The 20,788-nt window shown below is 33.2% G+C and overlaps 1 protein-coding gene across 1 annotated transcript in view; it reads left to right on the top strand.

Annotated features, from left to right (window-relative positions):
• The window catches only part of LOC119599795 (vacuolar protein sorting-associated protein 13D), a 487,269-nt gene that overhangs the window by 139,794 nt on the left and 326,687 nt on the right, over positions 1–20,788 (top strand). Inside the window, exons 4-5 of the mRNA XM_037949667.1 lie at positions 4,366–4,504; positions 8,551–12,015. Coding sequence (XP_037805595.1) covers positions 4,366–4,504; positions 8,551–12,015 — 3,604 coding nt within the window. The remainder of the gene's footprint in view (positions 1–4,365; positions 4,505–8,550; positions 12,016–20,788) is intronic.

The raw sequence follows: 20,788 nt of genomic DNA, 5'->3' as shown, positions 1-20,788 counted from the left end.
GTGCTCAAATTCATTACTATTGTGTTACTACATTAATTAAATTAATTAATTATTTGTGTTGCTACATTAATTAAATTTAAACGTGCAAAAGTGGATACATTGACTTTTTTAATAAAATTGGCTAAAACTTGAGATAAAATTCGCGAATTTTCTATTGTTTTATTTTCTTATTCTTCTATTGCATATTTTAAATCAAATATCTAAATTTTTTTAATATTTTCTGGATTTTATTGAGTTTTTAATATAAACTTGATTGATATGTATCAGATATGCTCGCCACTGCATATACATATGTGCATCGTTTAAAAGTTGGACAAAAATATTTTTCTTTTAAAGATTAATATTTTGTTAATCCGAAAGGGATGTGTCCATAATTGACTTAAGCCCTATTTCAAATGTCAAATGAATGTTTATAGGGGAGCATTACATTTACGGCATACGGTTTGATGGTGGGTATATAAGATTCGGTATAGTCGAATATAACACTCTTACTTGTTCTTTTTCATTTTGTACGCAACATTCATTTTAACATTATAAGCATATAATAGGGGCTTTTTTAATCACTGGATTTATATTGGATTTATTTTATTTCAAGAAAAAGTTTTGGTCATCATTATCTGAAAATACACTGTATAAGCTAATAGAAGGTCAAAGAAAAATTTATTTCAGTGCAAAAATGGTGGTTCTGTAGCTAAAAGAAGTAAATTAAATTTGGATTAATTAAATCCAAAAAATAGTTAGATTTAGCTAATTTCAATATGGCAATGCTTTGTATTCATAGAACAAAACCAAAATAATTTTCAAAGAAATAAATTTGTTTCATTTTGCTATTCACAAGATGTCAAATATTTTTTAAAATGTGAAAAAAAGAGAAAAATAATAAAATATTTTATTTTAATAAAAAATCTACTATTTGTACCTGAATTGATATTAAATATGTAGTAAAGTTTATGTTTTCTGCAATAAAAATTGTTATATATATTTAGGGACTTTTATTGATTTATTTTATTTGTATACCCACCATATACATATATATTGATATTGTCATTCCGTTTGTAATACATCGAAATATTGATCAGAGACCCACAAAAGTATACATATATATTCTGGGTCCTTATTAAATTCTAAGGCGATTTAGCCACGTCTGCCCGTGTTTAAGCTAAGTCCTTTAGCTTTTATGACACTTTTTATACGTTTTGGCGTACTACTACCAAGGTCTCAATGGTCCGGTGCGGAATATTAGCCCACTCCCTTTGTATTCTTGGTGCATTATCGTATTTCGCAAGACGTTTTTTTAACAAAGCACATAAATTTTCAATTGGATTGATTTCCGGACATTGAGTTGGTCATTGCATCGTTTGAAAATTCTGCGATGAAAACTAATTCTTTACGATTTCTGCCATAGTCTTCGGATCCCCATCCTGTTGGAGTATAACCTCTGACTCTGGATATGCACATTCTTCCACAAAATCTGGAATATTGGATTGAAAATGCTCAAATAATCCTCCTTTTCATTATAGCATTTAATTTTCCTAAAGGACCGATATTCTACCAAGTGAAACAAGCTCACACCATCAGACTACCACCCCCCATGTTGCACCATTTCTTTTACTTGGTGCTTTTTTAAGCTTCCATAAGGGCGGTGCCAGTAATATTCCTTACCATCAGACTGAAAGCGATTAGTCTTCGTTTCATCGGACCATATAACCCTTTTCCAGTCATCAACAATGCAATTTTTGTGCTTTTTGGAAAATTTAAGACGATCATTCACATTTTTTCTGATAACGCTGGTGTTTTCTGATTTATGGCTGATATAAGGCCAATTCTACGAAGAGCTCTCCGGACTGTCTATTTACTTAAGAGCTTATTTATGGTGACAAGAGTCTTTTTTTGGTGTTTGTGTCAATAAACGCTCCATAGTTCTGGCATCTCTCTCCGAAAGCAAGCACGATCGACCTTTCTTAACTTCTGGTGTGCTCATATTTTTTCTGTTTCGCACTTGTAGCACTCTTCGCTACATTTCGACCATTTGGTTTTCCAATAAACTTGATATTTTTCTTATTAAAACTTGAAAATTAAAATTTTTGCAAAAAATTACAAATTTGACACAAAAATGGTAACTGTTTGTTTTGACGCTTTCTTCAAAGGTAAATCAAGAAGCAGTGCTCAAATTCATTGCTATTGTGTTACTACATTAATTAAATTAATTAATTATTTGTGTTGCTACATTAATTAAATTTAAACGTGCAAAAGTGGATACATTGACTTTTTTAATAAAATTGGCTAAAACTTGAGATAAAATTCGCGAATTTTCTATTGTTTTATTTTCTTATTCTTCTATTGCATATTTTAAATCAAATATCTAAATTTTTTTAATATTTTCTGGATTTTATTGAGTTTTTAATATAAACTTGATTGATATGTATCAGATATGCTCGCCACTGCATATACATATGTGCATCGTTTAAAAGTTGGACAAAAATATTTTTCTTTTAAAGATTAATATTTTGTTAATCCGAAAGGGATGTGTCCATAATTGACTTAAGCCCTATTTCAAATGTCAAATGAATGTTTATAGGGGAGCATTACATTTACGGCATACGGTTTGATGGTGGGTATATAAGATTCGGTATAGTCGAATATAACACTCTTACTTGTTCTTTTTCATTTTGTACGCAACATTCATTTTAACATTATAAGCATATAATAGGGGCTTTTTTAATCACTGGATTTATATTGGATTTATTTTATTTCAAGAAAAAGTTTTGGTCATCATTATCTGAAAATACACTGTATAAGCTAATAGAAGGTCAAAGAAAAATTTATTTCAGTGCAAAAATGGTGGTTCTGTAGCTAAAAGAAGTAAATTAAATTTGGATTAATTAAATCCAAAAAATAGTTAGATTTAGCTAATTTCAATATGGCAATGCTTTGTATTCATAGAACAAAACCAAAATAATTTTCAAAGAAATAAATTTGTTTCATTTTGCTATTCACAAGATGGCAAATATTTTTTAAAATGTGAAAAAAAGAGAAAAATAATAAAATAATAAAATCTTGTAACTTGATTGTTCCACTTCATGTTATTTCTGTGCAAATAACACTTTTTGCAACAAATTGTTAAAATTTGTATGGAAAAATTCTAATTGTAATATTAAATTTTGAAATAACTCCATCTGTTGGCCGCTTCTGACATTATGATTTGAAATTTATTTAGCCTCGATTAAAACCTCTTGCCTTATCCACCTGGCGTACAGTGCAAGAACTAAAATTTGGATTTAATAAATACAATTGTTTAAAAAATGCTGCTAATGTTATATTTTAGCTAAAATGAGCGAAGAAGCATCTACACTGGATAGTTTTTTAACCAGGGACCGTAACTGTTATGACTTTTATTATAAAAGTCACAAAATAAGTGTTATTTTTTTACTTTTATTTTTTTGAGCAGAAATAACAGTTATTTTTTGATCTTTATTTTTTCGGTCAGAAATAAAAGTTATTTTTTTACTTTTTTTTCGACCATAAATAAAAGTTATTTTTGATTTTTATTATTTTAAGCAAAAATAAAAGTTAATTTTTGATTTTTATTCTTTTGAGCAGAAATAAAAATTATTTTTTGACTTTTATTCTTTTGAGCGGAAATAAAAGTTATTTTTTGAGCAGTTATAAAAGTTATCTTTCGATTACTGGAAAATAAACGATTCTATAGTGAAAACTTTTATTTCTTCTCAAAAAATAACTTTTATTTCTGCTCAAAAAAATAACACTTATTTTGTGACTTTTATAATAAAAGTCATAACTTTGGTAAAAAAATAAAAGTTAAAAAATAACTTTTATTTCTGTTCGAAAAAAATTATTATTATTTTCGGTCCCTGTTTTAAACTCGAATGTAATTTTTATCCTTTTTTAAGATAATTTTTGGCGTTTTGGCCAGCAAAATTTGAAAATCGAACACTGTGCAGAGATCGGAAAGCATTTATAAACGAAATGCGATTTTTTTTTTTTGAAAAATTAAAGAAAAAATTTCAAAATTCTTAAATTTAACACTATGGTGAAGGGTATATATTATTCGGTACAGACGAATGTAGCACTCTTACTTGTTTATACTAAATTGCTCTGCGTGATCATAGTAACTTTCAGAAAAATATAAATTTGTTTTACATGTCAAAGGTAGTAATCGCCCAAAGCGACACCCTAGTGTAAATTTTAAAACTTAGATTTAAATCGTAGAATGAAACTTAGATTTAAATCGTAGAATGAAATCGTATAATAAAAAAGTTACCAAGAAAAGAAAATTCTTAATTTTAAGATTCATGTCAAACATAATAAAGCAAATTTTTAAATTTTTTATAATTTACTTTTCAGGAAATCAAATTACCCAACAAGGACATTAGATAAAGATGCAACCCTGTTAATTTTCATGTCCTCCGTCAAATACATACACACCAAGAGGTTCATCGTGGAAATTCACTTGTTCGTGAAAGAGCTATTACAGCTACAGTCGGTAAGTAATTAGTTTATTAATCAAATGAAAAATTTATTAAAAATCAATTAAGTCGTTGATTGAAACAATTAATTAATTGAATGCTCAAAACGTTAAGGGATTACTTTATCTCTAACAATGCGTTAAGCACTCTCAAAAATATAACTTTATTGTCACATTTGGATTATTATATGTATTATTACATTAACATCTCAATACTTTTAAGTATACATATATTGAAGTTAAACACATAGTTTTAATATCACTTGAAATTCTATCCCTTTATCATTAATAAAAGTTTGTTGTCAACCAAACTCCGCGCGTTTCAATACATTACATTAGCGACGAGAGATCCCGCCAAAAGTGGGATTATTTTAAAGGTTGATCTGGACTTAGATTTTAATCGCGCTTTTTAATAAAAAAATCCCGCTTTTTGTTACAATTATATTGTTTAAGCTAAGTTCACACCTATCAAATCTTTGACGAAAATGACGTGACCCCTAAAAAATCCACACTTTAATTTCTTTTAAACATATGTATATTTATTTATATAGACATAATATATCTTTGAACTTATCTATTTAGAGCGTCTTTATTATTTGTTTCGACATGATTAGCAATTACAAAAATCACGCAAGATCAAAATAATACAAAAACAAGTAAGAAATTATAGTCGGGCGGGGCCGACCATATGATACCCTACACCAGTTATGAATATTAAATGTGATTTATTTTTCATAATAAAGCATTTATCTTCAATATTCCCTTGTTCCGATACATTTAAGCAATTTATGGATGAAAAACTAATTTTCTGAAAGAGGCTTTATATGGGGGCTAGGGGCAAATATGGACCAAGCCCGATAAAATTTTGTGAATATATTTATATTGACATAATATTTTATTGTGCTGAATTTCATCGCGATATTTGTGTTTATAAGCTAATTTGGGACATTCAAGTAATTTTCTGAAGGGGACTTTGTATGGGAGCTAGGGTCAAATGTGGCCCGATCTTTATGAAATTTGGCAGGGTCATCAAGACTTCTATAAAACTTAGTTGTGCCGTATTTTACCGATATATCTGTATATTTAACATAATTATGAGCTCAGAAGCCCTTTTCGGGGGGTTCTGTTCTATGGGGGCTAGGTGAAATAATGGACCGATTTTAACCATTTTCAATAGGCTTCGTCCTTAGGTCAAATTTCATCCAATTATCTTGAAAATTGCGACCTGTACCTTGCGCACAAAGTTTACATGGACAGCCAGCCAGCCAGACGGACGGACGGACGGACGGACATAGCTTAATCGACTGAGAAAACGATTTTAAGCCGATTGGTATACTTTAAGGTGGGTCTAGGACAAATATTTTTGTATGTTACAAACATCAGCACAAATCCAATATACCCTCCCCACTAAAGTGGTGTAGGGTATAAATAGTGGTTAGGTTTTTTTGTCAAATATTTGATAGGTGTGAAAGTAATTTAGAAATAAATCAAACTCGGTTGTTTAATTGGCGTACACCAGTGCCGGTTTACACAGGAAAATTTTTTGGGAAACATTTGATTTTTGTGTGTGAGAGAAACAGAAAGAAATATCAACCATCTGTTTCTCTCACACAGAAAATCAAAATTTTCCCTGTGTGAACCGGCACTTACATTAATATGTGCTAAACTTTACGGCTTTTTGTTCTCTGTCGACTAATTTTATCATTGATAGCTACCGTTAACTTTTATATATCGAGTTCTTTTCTGTTTCATTTGTTTGGTGCTATATGTTGATGAGTTGTATTTGAATTCGCTTACTCGGTGACCGCCACAACCAGTTCGCTTCGTACAAAAACTTACCATGTTGAGATGTAGGTTTGAAACGTAGGCTACTCATGGATTCTTAAACTCTATGATAAATTCACCATCGCACAGTGTCAGATTTTTCAATTTTAGGGGGTCTAAACTCTGAATTTTGAAATTATTAAACATTAAGCTATGGAAACGTCAATAGGCTGTATTACTTTTTTATCTTGGACCAGAAAGGCACAAAAAGGTAGTACTGTCTTATATAACTTTCATTTTTTATTCTAACGTGGAAATATTTGTGTTTTATCTCTCAAAACTTATAAATGTATGTATTAATTACTAAAGTACTTTTGTGACTGCAAACCTTTCAGGGTGTAAAAACGGGCCAGATAGGACATTCTATATTCATTTGTAAAAAAATATTTATAGAGTGTCTTAATGTTTTAATTACGCCACACAGAGGGATATTTGGCCTGAAAATCTGACCAAAATTATTAGAAGCGTTTTTAGAGTAATTTCCTCTTCAGAAAATTTCTCATACGCTCACGGTTTAAAAATTGAACAAAAATATTATGTTTTTAAAAATTAATAGAACTCTTACTTGTTCCATTTGCATTTGTGATTAATTTTAGCGCACACAAGAAATTTGGAATATATTGGCGTCACTATCATTTTTTTTTTTTTGTTTTTAATCTTAAAATTTTGAACGAAGAACTTTAACATCCATGTGAACATTTGGGAGAAAAATGGGCGGGCTATCATTAGGGAGGATTGGCACCTCCCATTTGAATTAAGTACAAAAATTCTTATATCTGGGAAACTGTTAGAGCTAGAATCATCAAATTTTGCACGAAGAACTCTGACATCCATGTAAATATTTGGGGAATAATTTGGTGGACTTTCAATAAGGGGCTCCCACACAAAAACTCGTATATCTGGAAACTTTTATAGCTAGAGTCTTTAAAAACCGTAAAGTCTCTTTTTAATTTATATTGATTTTTGGGTAGCAAGCAAACAGGGTATAGCTAGTTAAATATAATAAAAGCTTTAAAAAGACAAAATAAATAAAAAAATCTTCAAAAGCAAAAAAATGTTAAAGTTCAAAGTTAGGGAACATGCAGCAGGTAAAAATTGATTTTAATTTTCAATAATAAACACGACTTTTAGTACAGTTATTCTGTTTTGGATCACATTTCTTTACTTTTTACTTACTTATTTATTTAAAACAATTGTCTCTCATATTGAATTCAAACAAAGGCTTTTTGCCTTTGAGTTTAGTCCAGCTAAATTGGCAAAATCCGACACTGTGCATCGTTATCTATTTCTTTTGGTGAGACGAAGAACTCTGCAGGTAGACGAAATGATTTACCGTACACCATTTCGGCTGGTGTGGCCTTCATGTCCTCTTTATAAATCGAACGAAGACCAAACATTATCATTTGTAATTCTTCAGCAGGCATTCAAACTGTTGAGCCTTATTTGTGGTAGTCTTCGAAGGCACACCAAATCGCGATATCCAAGTAGTTAATAGAGCTTGTGCTACTGCGTCATGAGCATGTTTCCTTGATGAAAGACCCTTATCGTGGTGTGTTGCAATCCGGGGTAAAGAGGTGCTACCAGTACCTCTAGTCTGCCGGGATGTCAATTCACTCCCCGGCTAGTCCTTGGAATGATTTGACATGGGGTCTAACCAGAGAACCACATAATATGGTACTACGGGTGGCCAGTTGCCCGCAGGACTTTTCCTGGCTGGTCAGTTGGTTGAGGTTCCTTCGGGATCCACGTAGTGCCTGTGGTTGAATGAAAGTGATGAATGAAAGGTGTCTTATACAAGTGATACCATTGAATTTTGAATTGGAAAAGTGACATCTTATAAAATCGGTAAAATGTGCGAAATATGAACATTAGATGAATAATATTTTTAGTACTTAGTCCAAAGATTGCAAGTATTGAACTCATGTTTTGTAAGAGGGAGAGTAAATTGTGGATGAATCTGCATGAAATTATTGGAAGATTTTGGTTCCTTTAAGAAATAATTTGAATCGAATTTTTCGCAATACTGGTATTTTAAAACCAGTTATGAACGTTAAAATCCTGACATGGAACCTTTTTGTTTGTTCAAATGTGGGCAATAATTAATTATTATAGTAGTTCACGCTAGATTATTTCAAAGATTGGATAACACTGATGAAACAGTACAGCAAATGACGAACGTAACTCTTACTGTCATAGATGCGTATAATTTATTTATTTAACCCATATTTTTTTCATTTCAGCCTGTAATGAATCGGATTAAAATTAAAAAGAAAGGATCAAGGAAAAATCTGAACAGTACTGTAAAAATTGGATTGGAAATACACGCAGAATCTCCAATTATTCTGTTACCGGTTTCTTACAATAGTAACCAACTGTTAATTGTCGATCTTGGCAAATTTACGTTAGTAAATAGTTTTCACTACGCAAACGATTTGACGTCTTTAAATGAAAAGCGAATGGAACTTATTGCTTATAATGAAATTGTCGATTTAATGAGTATTGAACTAGTAAACATAAATGTTCTTACTGGTGAGCGTGAAAACAGTAATCAAAGGAGTCGTACAGTTGAAACTAATTCAAATATACTTCACGTTGGAAATTTCAGTATTGTGAAGCTAGGCAATACAATATTTAAAGAAAAATGTCATTTAAAGTTACAAGTAATAAGAAATACTGAATCAGATGTAAGTCATAATATTCCGGACATAACAGTAAAAGGGACACTTTCGGAGCTTCACGGGCTAATTAATTTGCAACAATACAAACTTATTCGAGGCTTTCTTAACTACAACTTAGGGGAGACTATAGATGATGTATATTACAGCTTTCAAGTTAATCTTAGTGAATCCATTGAAAAACTTTGCTCTATGACAAAAGTAAATGTATCCCATCAAAATAACCCATCCAATTGGACTACTTTATCAATGAATTTTCTGCTAGAAAATGTAATTATATCTTTAGCTGAATCAATTGATTTCAGCAACTATTATTCAAACGATACATTGGCCTGTATTAAGTTTATAAAATCAACATTGGAAATTGACTCTTTTAGTGATGGCTCACAGGATATTGATTTAATTTCAAGTGAAATTCTAATTATGGATGCTAGAAATCATTTTTCGGGGTACAGTTCAAAGAATATATTCAAGTATATTTTAAAACCATCTGTTGAAGGTTCCTCTACAAATGTAGTACAAGCTGAAATCCATAGCCGGAAACGAAACGATACATCTAAATATACAATACTTTTAAACAATATGAGAATAATGGCCATCCTAGATTACTTGGAAAAATTAAATAACTTTTTGAAGGAAGAACCACAAATGACTTCAGAAACAAGTTTAAAGCAGAAAATAATTTCAAGTATTTCAACACCACAAGAATCGGAGAAGACATCGGCTCCATGTTTGGAGGACAACTCCAAATATGAATTTGTGCTAAATATTACTAATTCCGAAATAGTGTTTGTTGAAAACAATGATCAGATTGATACAAATGCTATAATATTGAAAAGCACAACGGTTTATTCTTACAAACCAAACAGTATTGTTCCTATTTCAATAGATATAAATCACCTAGAAATATTCTCTTGTATTTTGGGATCTGAAAACGAAAGTTCTCAGTCAATTATTGACCCTTTTACGCTTAATATGGAGGTGCGTAACAATTGTTTTCAAGTTCAGATTCAAAATAAGATTTTTTTGCGAATTTCTTACAACGATGCTATGTTGTTTTCTCGAATTATGCAATCTATACCAAAGCAAACAAACAAACATGTATTAAGGAATTCGAATCAACGTAATGACTACAATAAAATTGCACCATTAGTTGCAATGGGCTTTAAACATTCCGAATGTTGGCATGCAATGGAGGTCAATGGTTTTAATATTAATGAAGCAGCTATTTGGTTATCACAACATAAATATAAGAACTCAAATACTGCGCTTGAAATAAATTGCATTATGTTGAACGTTAGTTCTATTTCAGTGTGTATAATCGACGATTGCTTAGACGCTGATGTGCCTCTTTTAGAAGTTTCTCTCTCTAATCTTATTATAAGTCAAAGAATTCAGACAAAAGATGATAAAAATATTAAATTTTATGAGGGAGAAATTGATGCTGTGATTTCTAGTGACTACTACAATCGTCGACTAAGCGGTTGGGAGCCAATAATTGAACCTTGGCAGTGTACGGGTCGTTGGAAGTTCTCAAAAAGTATAGTAGATAAAACAAAACGATTGTTTATACAAGGAAATAGCAAACAAGTGTTAAAATGTAATATTACATCTACACTTTTGGAGTTATGTGATTTAGTCCATAAAAATTGGACAGAAGATTATTTTAAACGGTCTGTTTCTAAAAACGATGACATCCAATGTACAAACGTTAATGTTCGAAGAAGACTTCCATTTGTTCCATTTGCATTAAAAAACTTAACCGGGGAACCACTTATATTTAAAATATTTTTTTCGCATGCTGGTGGCATAACACGTACAGAAGTAACACAACAAGATCTTATGTGCAACTGGATATCTGCACAACACAATGAAGTAGTTCCCTTTGATTTTGGTCCCCAAAGTAAATTAAGACATTTGGATTCTCATAAACTTAACATGCATCAGATACTTGTTCAAATTCATGGCTGGACATTAATTGGTCCCATTTCAATTGATAAAGTTGGAACATTTTTCCGTTATGCCAATCTAGATATGCAATATAACAAAAAGGCCCGAATTGTTTTTGAAATCTCACTTGTTGGATCGGCACAAAAATTAATTGTAGTTCGTTCAGCTTTAAATGCAGTAAACAATACAATGAAAACATTTCTTTTACGCATGAAGCTGAAAAATGAAAAAGAATCTAATCTGATGACATTAAACCCACTAGAAAAAATAACAATACCTTTGCGATTTGTTGATTCCTCTATCTACCTAAAACCGCTCTCTGGCGCAGAATCCAATGATAACAACGCCGATCTTTATGGAGAAAGTACTGATTCATTGGATAATAATTGGCAAGTAGATGACAATGGCTTCTGTACAAGATCTATTCAATGGACTCACTGTAATTCAAATGACAGTATCCAGGATATACATTCGTGTTACTCCCCAAATAAAATACCATTTCATGTATTAACTGAAATAAAAAAAGATAAATATCCAATAAGAGACAATTTATCAATGCCAGGTCACACTATTACTATTATACCACCCCTTAAGCTGAAAAACTTGCTGTGTTGTGATTTAATCTTCAAAATTATGGGACATACTCAGGGTAGATTAAATGCTTCTGATGAAGTAGAAATTTACTCTATTGACATCAATGAATCATTTTGCCTCAGCATAACTTTAGACAATTATAAACTTTCTGGACAATTAAAAATTCCAATGGGGCATACTGGGATTGTGGAACCGAAGTTAAAATTAATTGATGTTCTTAATAGAGAGCTCTTTTTGCGAATATCAATACAATCATTTCAAGGGAAAGGAATGGAAATATTTATCGGAGCTCCAATTTGGCTTATAAATAAAACTGGACTGCCACTTATTTTTAGGCAAGAGGGTACAAACCTTATAGCATCTGGCCAGTTTGATGAACACGAACATGCCAGAGAAGTGTCACCTCTCATGTTTTCGTTTTCCGATCAGGAAGGGTCTCCATTACTAGAATTTCGTCTAGGAAAAAGTTTTGGAAATAACAATCAGGTAAGTCGAAAAACATATATATGAATGCATTGGGGGCGTGGCACCTACCATATGTAATAAATATTATATATAGTAAGTAAGCTGAAACCTCCCATGAAGTATGTACATAATTACTAAAATTTTAACACTTTTATTAACATCTGTCTATATCTAGTAATAAAAATAAAAAATTATGATTAGATTAAATTTCGCATATTACAAAAACTGCAATAGCTGGACCCATGACATCCATATGAACATTTATGATACGTATGTGGATAAATAATTACACAAGCTAACAAATTAATATTTTTTGTTTGCTCATGGAATGAAACATATATTTTTGGAAAGGGCTATGTCCGGTGGTTAATTAACAATTTTTTTCCTATACGTCGAAATTTTGAGATAAAGTGGTTTTCATTTGCCATCTTCCTTCTACCTTCAGTAGTGCTGAAAAAATATTTGAAAATGAGATGGGTGCTTGCACCTGTTTTGGAAACCTAACAATCAACTAGAAAAAAGTCAATAATATAAAATTTAGGTCTTCATTAACTCACTTTTTACCAGAGTTCTCTCTTTTGGGGCCAATTTTTAGTAATGTTTTTGATACATTTTTTTAAATTAAAAAAAAAAATAATAAATTTCGAATATTTTATTCACATTTTATTCCTGAATTACAAACTTACGGATCTGAATTTATCCCTCATTTCTTACATTCTCATTTATACTTTATCCTAAAAACTTTTGGAAGTGTGAGTGATAAAAATGGCAGCTATAAACTAAGATTTAAGATTATTACAGCTTAATTTTTAATATTTTTGTGACAGGAATCCATTGTTAGAGTGTTGTGAGTAAGACCAGTAAAATTTTTTATATAAAAAAACTACAACTCAAAATATTAATTTTTTTTCCTCCTAATTTAACACTTTTTTAGCATTTTATTTTTTTAATTCCAAAATTTAACGTCCCACCTTTTTTAAATATTTTTTCTGGACTTAGACGGCCAAAATAAAGACATCCATATAGGTTTTATATCATGAACAAAATCGGTGTAAACTAGTGTTATCTGCCTTCATGAGGAGTGCTTAAACCCGCTCCGCGATTTTATTAATACAAATAACATTGAAAAAATATTTCAGTTTTGTCTTTAATACAATTGCTTTCCAAAATTTCTGAATACATTTTTCTATTATTTTAAAAAATAATTCAAAAAAATTATTTGGAAAAAATCTAATTTTAAAAAATTTCGCAGTATTCTTAATAAAAATTTTTTCATTAACGAAATTTTTGGTTTGTAAAGTGAAAGGGGTTATTTACACTGAACATTATAAACAATTATTTTGAAAATTAATTAGAATTTAAAAATTTTTCAAAACATCATTACTATAAAATAATACTTTATATTAATAAAAAAACGTACAATATGAAACCTCTTTTAATAATAACTAGAGTTCGCCCCGCGGCCGAAATTCGACCGGAACCATTGAAGGAAAGATTGCATACTTATGCTGCAAAATAAACGTTTACTTTTATAGTTCAAATGTCTGAAAAAATATTCCTATTGCTATTATCAAAGTGTATAACTTGCTTTGATCAACGTATTCTTTTAGAAAATGTGATAAATTTTGGTTAAAATTCTGAAAGAAGTTTAAAATCTAAGTTCTAAAATTATTTATGGAACATATTTTTAAAAAAACATTTATACTTTTTTAAAAGCAAAAACAACGAACATTTCTTCTTTAGATTTTTTACCCCCTACATAAATGTTCATAAAATATATGCAAAACTTACAATATGATATATTGATTCCTTACAATATGATATTTCCCTATGTTTAACAATCTGCCAATCTGCCCCTTGTCGTAAACAATGTCGAACTTGCCCAGTACTATTCCTTCGTAACCTGTAATAATATTCAACCTATATCTCTATATCTCAGCAAAAAAAAAAAAGAAAAGACCTACAGAAGTGATGATTTTAACACATATTATTTATAGACGGAATGTCTCTTTTATTTGATTTCAAATACATTACTCCTGAAGTCATTCTCAAGAATTAATTTGTTGTGTGAGCGGGGGTTTACTAGTTAAAAGGTCGCTTTTACGATGTTAAATAATTGGTACATTACCATGTGGTACTTTTACTTGTTCATCCGGCTTAGCTTTACGGTGCGTAGGCTCTTTATGGACATGTACCATGTGCAACAACACAACAACAAGATAAAAAAAACGAGTACCACTGAAGATGTACGATTACAGTACGGAAATGGACAGAATTCGATGGTCTAGTGTCAAGGTGTTATCGACACTGCCATTTGCCCACCCAAATGGATTGTCTGCTTATCAGCAATCCCCATTGGCAGCCCACAGGTTCGGTGAGTGCCCCATTGATGCCTTGGTTTACTCCTGCTAGGCTAATACGTTACCTTTCTATGAAAAGTTTAGCACATTACTAATATGGAATTATCTTCAAATTCAAAAATGAACATATTTATTACTATGGAAATCAACCTTAAATTAGATATAATCGGCATATTGGAAATAATGCACATATCTTAAAGTATGTACATGGTTTACTTAAAACGAATCTCTTAAGTGATTAAACTATTAATAATTAAGATAACAATTTACAAAATGACCTCCGAAAAGGTGTGTGTGTGCTGGTGGTTTATGCCAGAAACGTGGCAAAAATATAACCGAGGCTAATTGGTGTCTAAATCACGTGCTATGGTACCAATGAGGTATTCGGGGCTTTAAAATATCAACAAGGGACCTAATTGATCGAGCTCGATAAAGAAGGAATGTAGACAAATACTATTTCCCAAATATGGGAAATGGGGCCGATTTTCAGGCATTAACCACTTTTACAAATAATTGGTTAAAATATGTAAAATAAGGGGAAAATATACAAAAATATAAGAGTACTTAAAAAGACTTATTGTGTAATAATGAATTAAAACATATATATAAGTTTCTAATAAACTAAATTGATCTCATCAATTTGAATCGTTCACTTATCTGCATACGTCATCGACGTATCCGACACGCTGGTGTGGTAAGTTTTCCTTGCCATCGACAAAAATATTTGCCAGGATGTCTTTTCTCGTCAGGCTAGCTTCCAATCCTGCCAAGACACTAGATGCTGTGGGTACGTAAAACCTGTACCAACAAGTTGTCTGGAGCGTCCACAGTTGCTAGGAGCATTCACAGGTGGTTAGCAGCATCAACAGGTGCCGGGAACGCCACCGAATGTTTAATTATACTCCGCCTAGAGCAATATGTAGCCGCAGCAAGATGTTTAATATATATATATATGTTTAATATAATCTCGCAGTAATATGCTGGGGTTAACTTTCCACGCCAAAAATATTTTACGACAGAAACAGTTATTCCTTAATCACGTGTTCACCTTCTTTTACAACTTATTTTTCGTATTTCGTAATCTTTTACTGTTCTGTTCTCGTCGACGTCTCTTCACAAAAAAAAAAAAAAAAACGTGTCCTCTTGATTTCTTTCCTTTTTTTCTCCCTCCTTGATCTGTCATACTATATGACTTGCCAATCTATTTTCGCAACCGAGTAAGGTTATAACACTGTCATTAAATAAAACAATCATGGTATTTAAAAAAGTCGACCTTTGGTATATACAAAACATTGACACAACAAACCCGATCAGGAACCGGAGTTCTGACACAGAGCTGCTGGATCGGGAAGTCGATGGTAGGTAGATATGGTACTTATACAAAAACTTACGGAGATATGTGTTGCAAATCTTTTGCATGGTACACACCTACCTTTCTACCCGCTAAATTTTCTACCTCGTAAAGACTCTTCCCTACTCGTTTCACCACCCTGCATTTGACGAATTTTTTACACAATTTCGAATTTAAATTCTTAGAAGCATCACTCAATACAAAGTTTCGACGAAGTATTTCTTCACCTGGTAGAAACCTTACGACCCTAGACCGGAGATTGTAACGTTCCGCGCTTTTCTCATAAGACGAATGCAAATTTTCCTTGATCTTATTCCTGACTAATTCCAACATGTTATTCTTAGACATAATACCTACGTCCCCATCCTCTAACGCACCTAACTTTTGGGCCACCTCATAAGCGCTCGCATGGGTGATCATATTTACTCCAAAAAGCGAGAAGTAGGGCGAATATCCGGTGGAACTGTGTACCGTTGAACGCAATGAACACTCGATAGATGATAAATGGCGGTCCCAGTCACGCTGATCCTCGGAAACATAGGCACGGATGGCCGAAATTATCGAACGGTTTACTCTCTCTGACGCATTCGCCTGGGGAGAGTAAATCGCATTACGAATGTGCATACAACCATACTTGGACAAAAGGTTAGAAAATTCAGAAGAAACAAATTGTTTACCGTTGTCCGAATGGACCAACTGAGGGACGCCGAATTTGTGGAATATTTCACTTTCCAAAAATTTCACAACATTCGAAGAGGTTGCCTTTCTCATTGCCTTAGTAATTACAAACTTAGAAAAATGATCCAAGGCGATAAATATATATACGTTCCCGAGCTTAGATCTAGGAAAAGGTCCTATAAAATCAATGAAAATTTTCTGCCAGGGTCGGAGAGTTACAGTTTCCGATCCCATTTCCGGACGTAGAACCTTATTAGGGGCCTTTATTTCTTTACATAAAACGCAGTTGTTAATGTAGTCCCTAACTTGAGTTGCCATTTTAGGAAAATAAAAATACTGTCTCAACATAGCTATGGTTTTGCCAATGCCACAATGCGACTTGATGGTGGGTTCATGTGCATTGGCTATTAACGAGTTGGTGAGGTTATATGGAACCCAAAGTTTCCATATAAAGTTTTCATGGACTATATCGCCATCAGAAGGCAGAGTTCTTTTGTAAATGTGAGAATCTTGTACCTTTAAATCAGGTAAACGGTCCGCGTTTTCCTTAATGTGCTCAATTAGTTCTTTATATTCAGGACTTTGAAATTCTGGAGAGTTCAGGTCAATTATTGGTTGCTCGTTTACGAACATATTTATCTCATCCACCTGCAATCGCGATAATGTGTCCGCTACCACATTTTGACTCCCTTTCCTATGCTGTATGTCAAAATGGTAGCTTTGGAGTTTGAGGCTCCAGCGAGCTAGTCTGCCGGTTAAATCTTTTTGATTCATCAACCATTTTAACGCACTATGATCGGTCAAAACCGTGAAAGGCATGAGCTCGATAAAAGGACGGAATTTCTGAATTGCACTAATTACTGCCAGGCATTCGCGCTCAGTAACGCTATAGTTACGTTGCGCACTCGTTAACTGAGCCGAATGGAAGGCAATAGGACGTTCTAAACCTTCAGCGTCTAGTTGATACAGTACGGCACCAATACCTAGATTAGATGCATCACATTGCACATAGAATCTTTTATCAAATACAGGGTGTGTGAGGACGGGACTAGTAGTTAACGAAATCTTCAATTTATTAAAAGCATCAATAGCATCTTCATCGAAACAAAACTTTTGAGATTTCCGAAGAGTTCGGGTGATTGGAGCTGTAAGAGTGGCATAATCCTTAATGAATCGCCTAAACCATGAAGTAAGACCAAGAAATCGGCGTACATCTCGGGCACATTTTGGAATGGGTATTTTGGTTATTCCCTCAATTTTATCGGGGTCTACTTTCAATTTCCCTTCTCCGACGATGTATCCAAGGTACCGCAATTCTTTCCTACAGAACTTGGACTTTTTTAAATTAATAGTCAAATTTGCGTATGACAATAGATCACCAACTTTTCTTAACAGAGACATATGGGAATCGAAGTCCGGTGAGACGACCAACAGGTCATCGAGGTACACAAAAACCTTCTGCCTAAGGTCCGCCGGGATCACTTTATCCATCAACCGACATAACCGTTGGGCTGCATTGCACAGCCCAAACGGCATGACGGTGAAGTGATAATGTGGCCGACCCGGCACCGTAAACGCAGTCTTTGGCCTGCTATCCTCGGCAAGTGGGATCTGCCAGAACGCATCCTTCAAATCTATACTAGAAATGAAGTATGTGTCCTGGAGACGCCCAAGGAGTGCATCAATATATGGCAGTGGATAGGCGTCCTTCACTGTACGCTCATTCAGCCGACGTGCATCCAAGCAAAGTCTTGACTTCTCACCGCGACGAACTAACGTAACCGGTGAGTTCCAAGGACTATTGCTAGGTTCCACAACTCCTAGGCGAACCATCCGATCCAACTCGTCATATATTAATGCCTCCTTTGCCGGGGATACAGGATAATGACGTTGTTTAAGCGGTGTCGCATCGGCAGTATCTATACTATGTTCCTCGATCCACGTCCTACCGAGACCGTGTTTCTCAAAATCTAAAAAATGGGCCTTCACTTCCTCTAAGGTACGGGTTTGGTCTGATGTTAAATTGTGGGTGCTTTGATCAGATAACTCTAAATTAATATCTATACTACTAATAAGCTCTGGAGCTACTCCAAAAATCTTCCAGAAATCTACTCCGCAATACATCTCGTTATCCAAATTTGGGACTAAATAAACATCAATGGTGTGATTCTGATTGTCATAACAAATATCTACCTTAACTCTACCTGTACATGATACGCGATTCCCATTTGCCGTCCCGACTGTGCAATTATAAACTGGATATACTTTTAAGTTCAACTTCGTTACTAAATCCTCACAATTTTTTCCTAAGCAGGTTATCGTCGCACCGCTGTCAAAAAATGCGACTACTTCTTCACCATTCACTAAAAGTTTCCGAAAAGGTCTGGGATCGGACTTGAAACTATCTGAAAAACATGCACTGGATATGGTTAATCTCCGCAAACGTCGATTTTTATACCTCTCTCGAGTTTTCAAAATTCTATTAGATGCTATCGGTTTCTGGGAAATCTCACTATCAAAAATTCTCTTCCTTACCGCCAAATAGTTCTTCAAACGTACATGAAATGGTTTATGTAAAATATTACATGTGTCCTGATTATTTTTTATAGTGGTGTCATAATAGGGTGTGTTGGTACACATTGTAGAAGTTTCATTGGAATTACTAAGTTTGTCCTGATTGGGTCTTGTAGTGGGGTCATAATTGGGCACAAATACCATGTGTTGGTGCTCTTTTCAGAAGTTCCAACACGTCTATCAAATTGTGCGTCTAATCTATGGTTTGGGTCGAACGCGACTCCCCACCCATCGCGCTCGTGTGTCGGTTTCCCTGTTTACATTTAATACATTGAGGTGTAATTACTCCATGGGTTCCAAAACAATGACCTCTGGGCCGAAGTACACTCTTTAAAAGTATGACCACTTATGTTACAATTCCAACACTTCATGGAATCATTGTTTATCATGGGCTTAGGGCATGGCTTTGAAAACTGTCTATGACGAATCTCTTCAACAGACTCTTCAAAATTAAAATCATCCCAAGAAAGTTCATTAACTGCACGGTTCGAAACATTTTGGCGAGATCTTTGTTGAAACTCATGGTCGATTAGGTCTTCGGCTTTTCGACATTCAACTCTTAAGTGTTCTATTGAGTAAATTTGAGTGGCAAATATCAGAGAAGCTATTCTGGGTTTCAAGTTCCTTTTAATTATATCTACGACCTGGTAGTCTGGTAAAGGTTCACGTAACTGATTCCTTAAACTAATAATTGCATCAATGTAGTTACTGGATTTCTCATCACGCATTTGAAACCTATCCATCATACGTCTAAGCACATCCATATTGGTTTGAAACTGCTGGAATTTAAGCACTATATCCAATTTCATGTTCTTCCAATTAATACCTGGACGATCTCTAATATGATCCCAATACCATCTAGCTGCTTGGCCTTCTAATAAATGGTGGAATCCATCCATAATGACTTCCCAAGGACAATCATAACTTTTCTGCAATTTCTCAACCCTAAATATAAAATCTTCGACTAACATAGTCTTACTTGTACCATCGTACTTAATTCCCCACTTAAATAATTCTGGATAATTAGGTTTATTTCTCAAGCGAGAATTTTCTAAATGTCGATTAAATCCATTGTTCCTAGCTTGATTAAAATCTCTATCTACATTACGATTCACCTCCTCGTTAACATTATTATTCGCATTATCATTTGAATTGGTGTTCTCATTCTGTGGCATTTCATGTGGCCATTCCACGTTACTCCTGTTACAGGAGGAATTGCCAGAACCTGATAGCGCTACTCTAACAGCTTCCGATACTACTATTTGCATCTCATTACGCATGATCTGTAACATTTGTGACTGAGCCGCACCAACAGCCGCCTCCATTACCTCGAAAACTCCTGAATTATTCAATCTACTGTTCTCATTACCTAGTGCTGTCAATGGACTGAAAGATGGTCGTGTTATTGTACTATCATCTCAGCCTTGTGCAGGTAAATTACCCTCTTCTAAATTCTCATGACCCTGAATATGTCCGGGTAAATCCGATCTTTGGCCTTCAGCCATTTTAACAAAATATTCAAAAATTTTATTACAAAATGTAACAAACAAAATGATATGAAAAATTTATATGCTTTCGAAAATCAAATCAATTATTTTTATTCTCAAAAACCAAATTAAAACTTCTATATACACAAATAAAGAAAATATTCAAAAAGGTAACCGTTTTGCCACCAAAAGTAAACCAAGTTATGACACATCAAAATTCTTCCAAATTCCAAACTCTACAAGCCTTTAAATAAAATAAATTATATACATCTGAATATAATCGATTAAGTTGTACATAAAAACAAACTCAAGTCTACACAATACCAAAGTATGGGAACTGATTG

This window comes from Lucilia sericata, unplaced genomic scaffold (assembly GCF_015586225.1).
Source record: "Lucilia sericata isolate MDLA Ls3-8-SP2 unplaced genomic scaffold, ASM1558622v1 Contig000088F_arrow, whole genome shotgun sequence".
Classification (NCBI taxonomy): Eukaryota; Metazoa; Arthropoda; class Insecta; order Diptera; family Calliphoridae; genus Lucilia; species Lucilia sericata.
The sequence above is the reverse complement of the archived record's forward strand: the minus strand, read 5'-3'. Positions and strand labels throughout refer to the sequence as shown.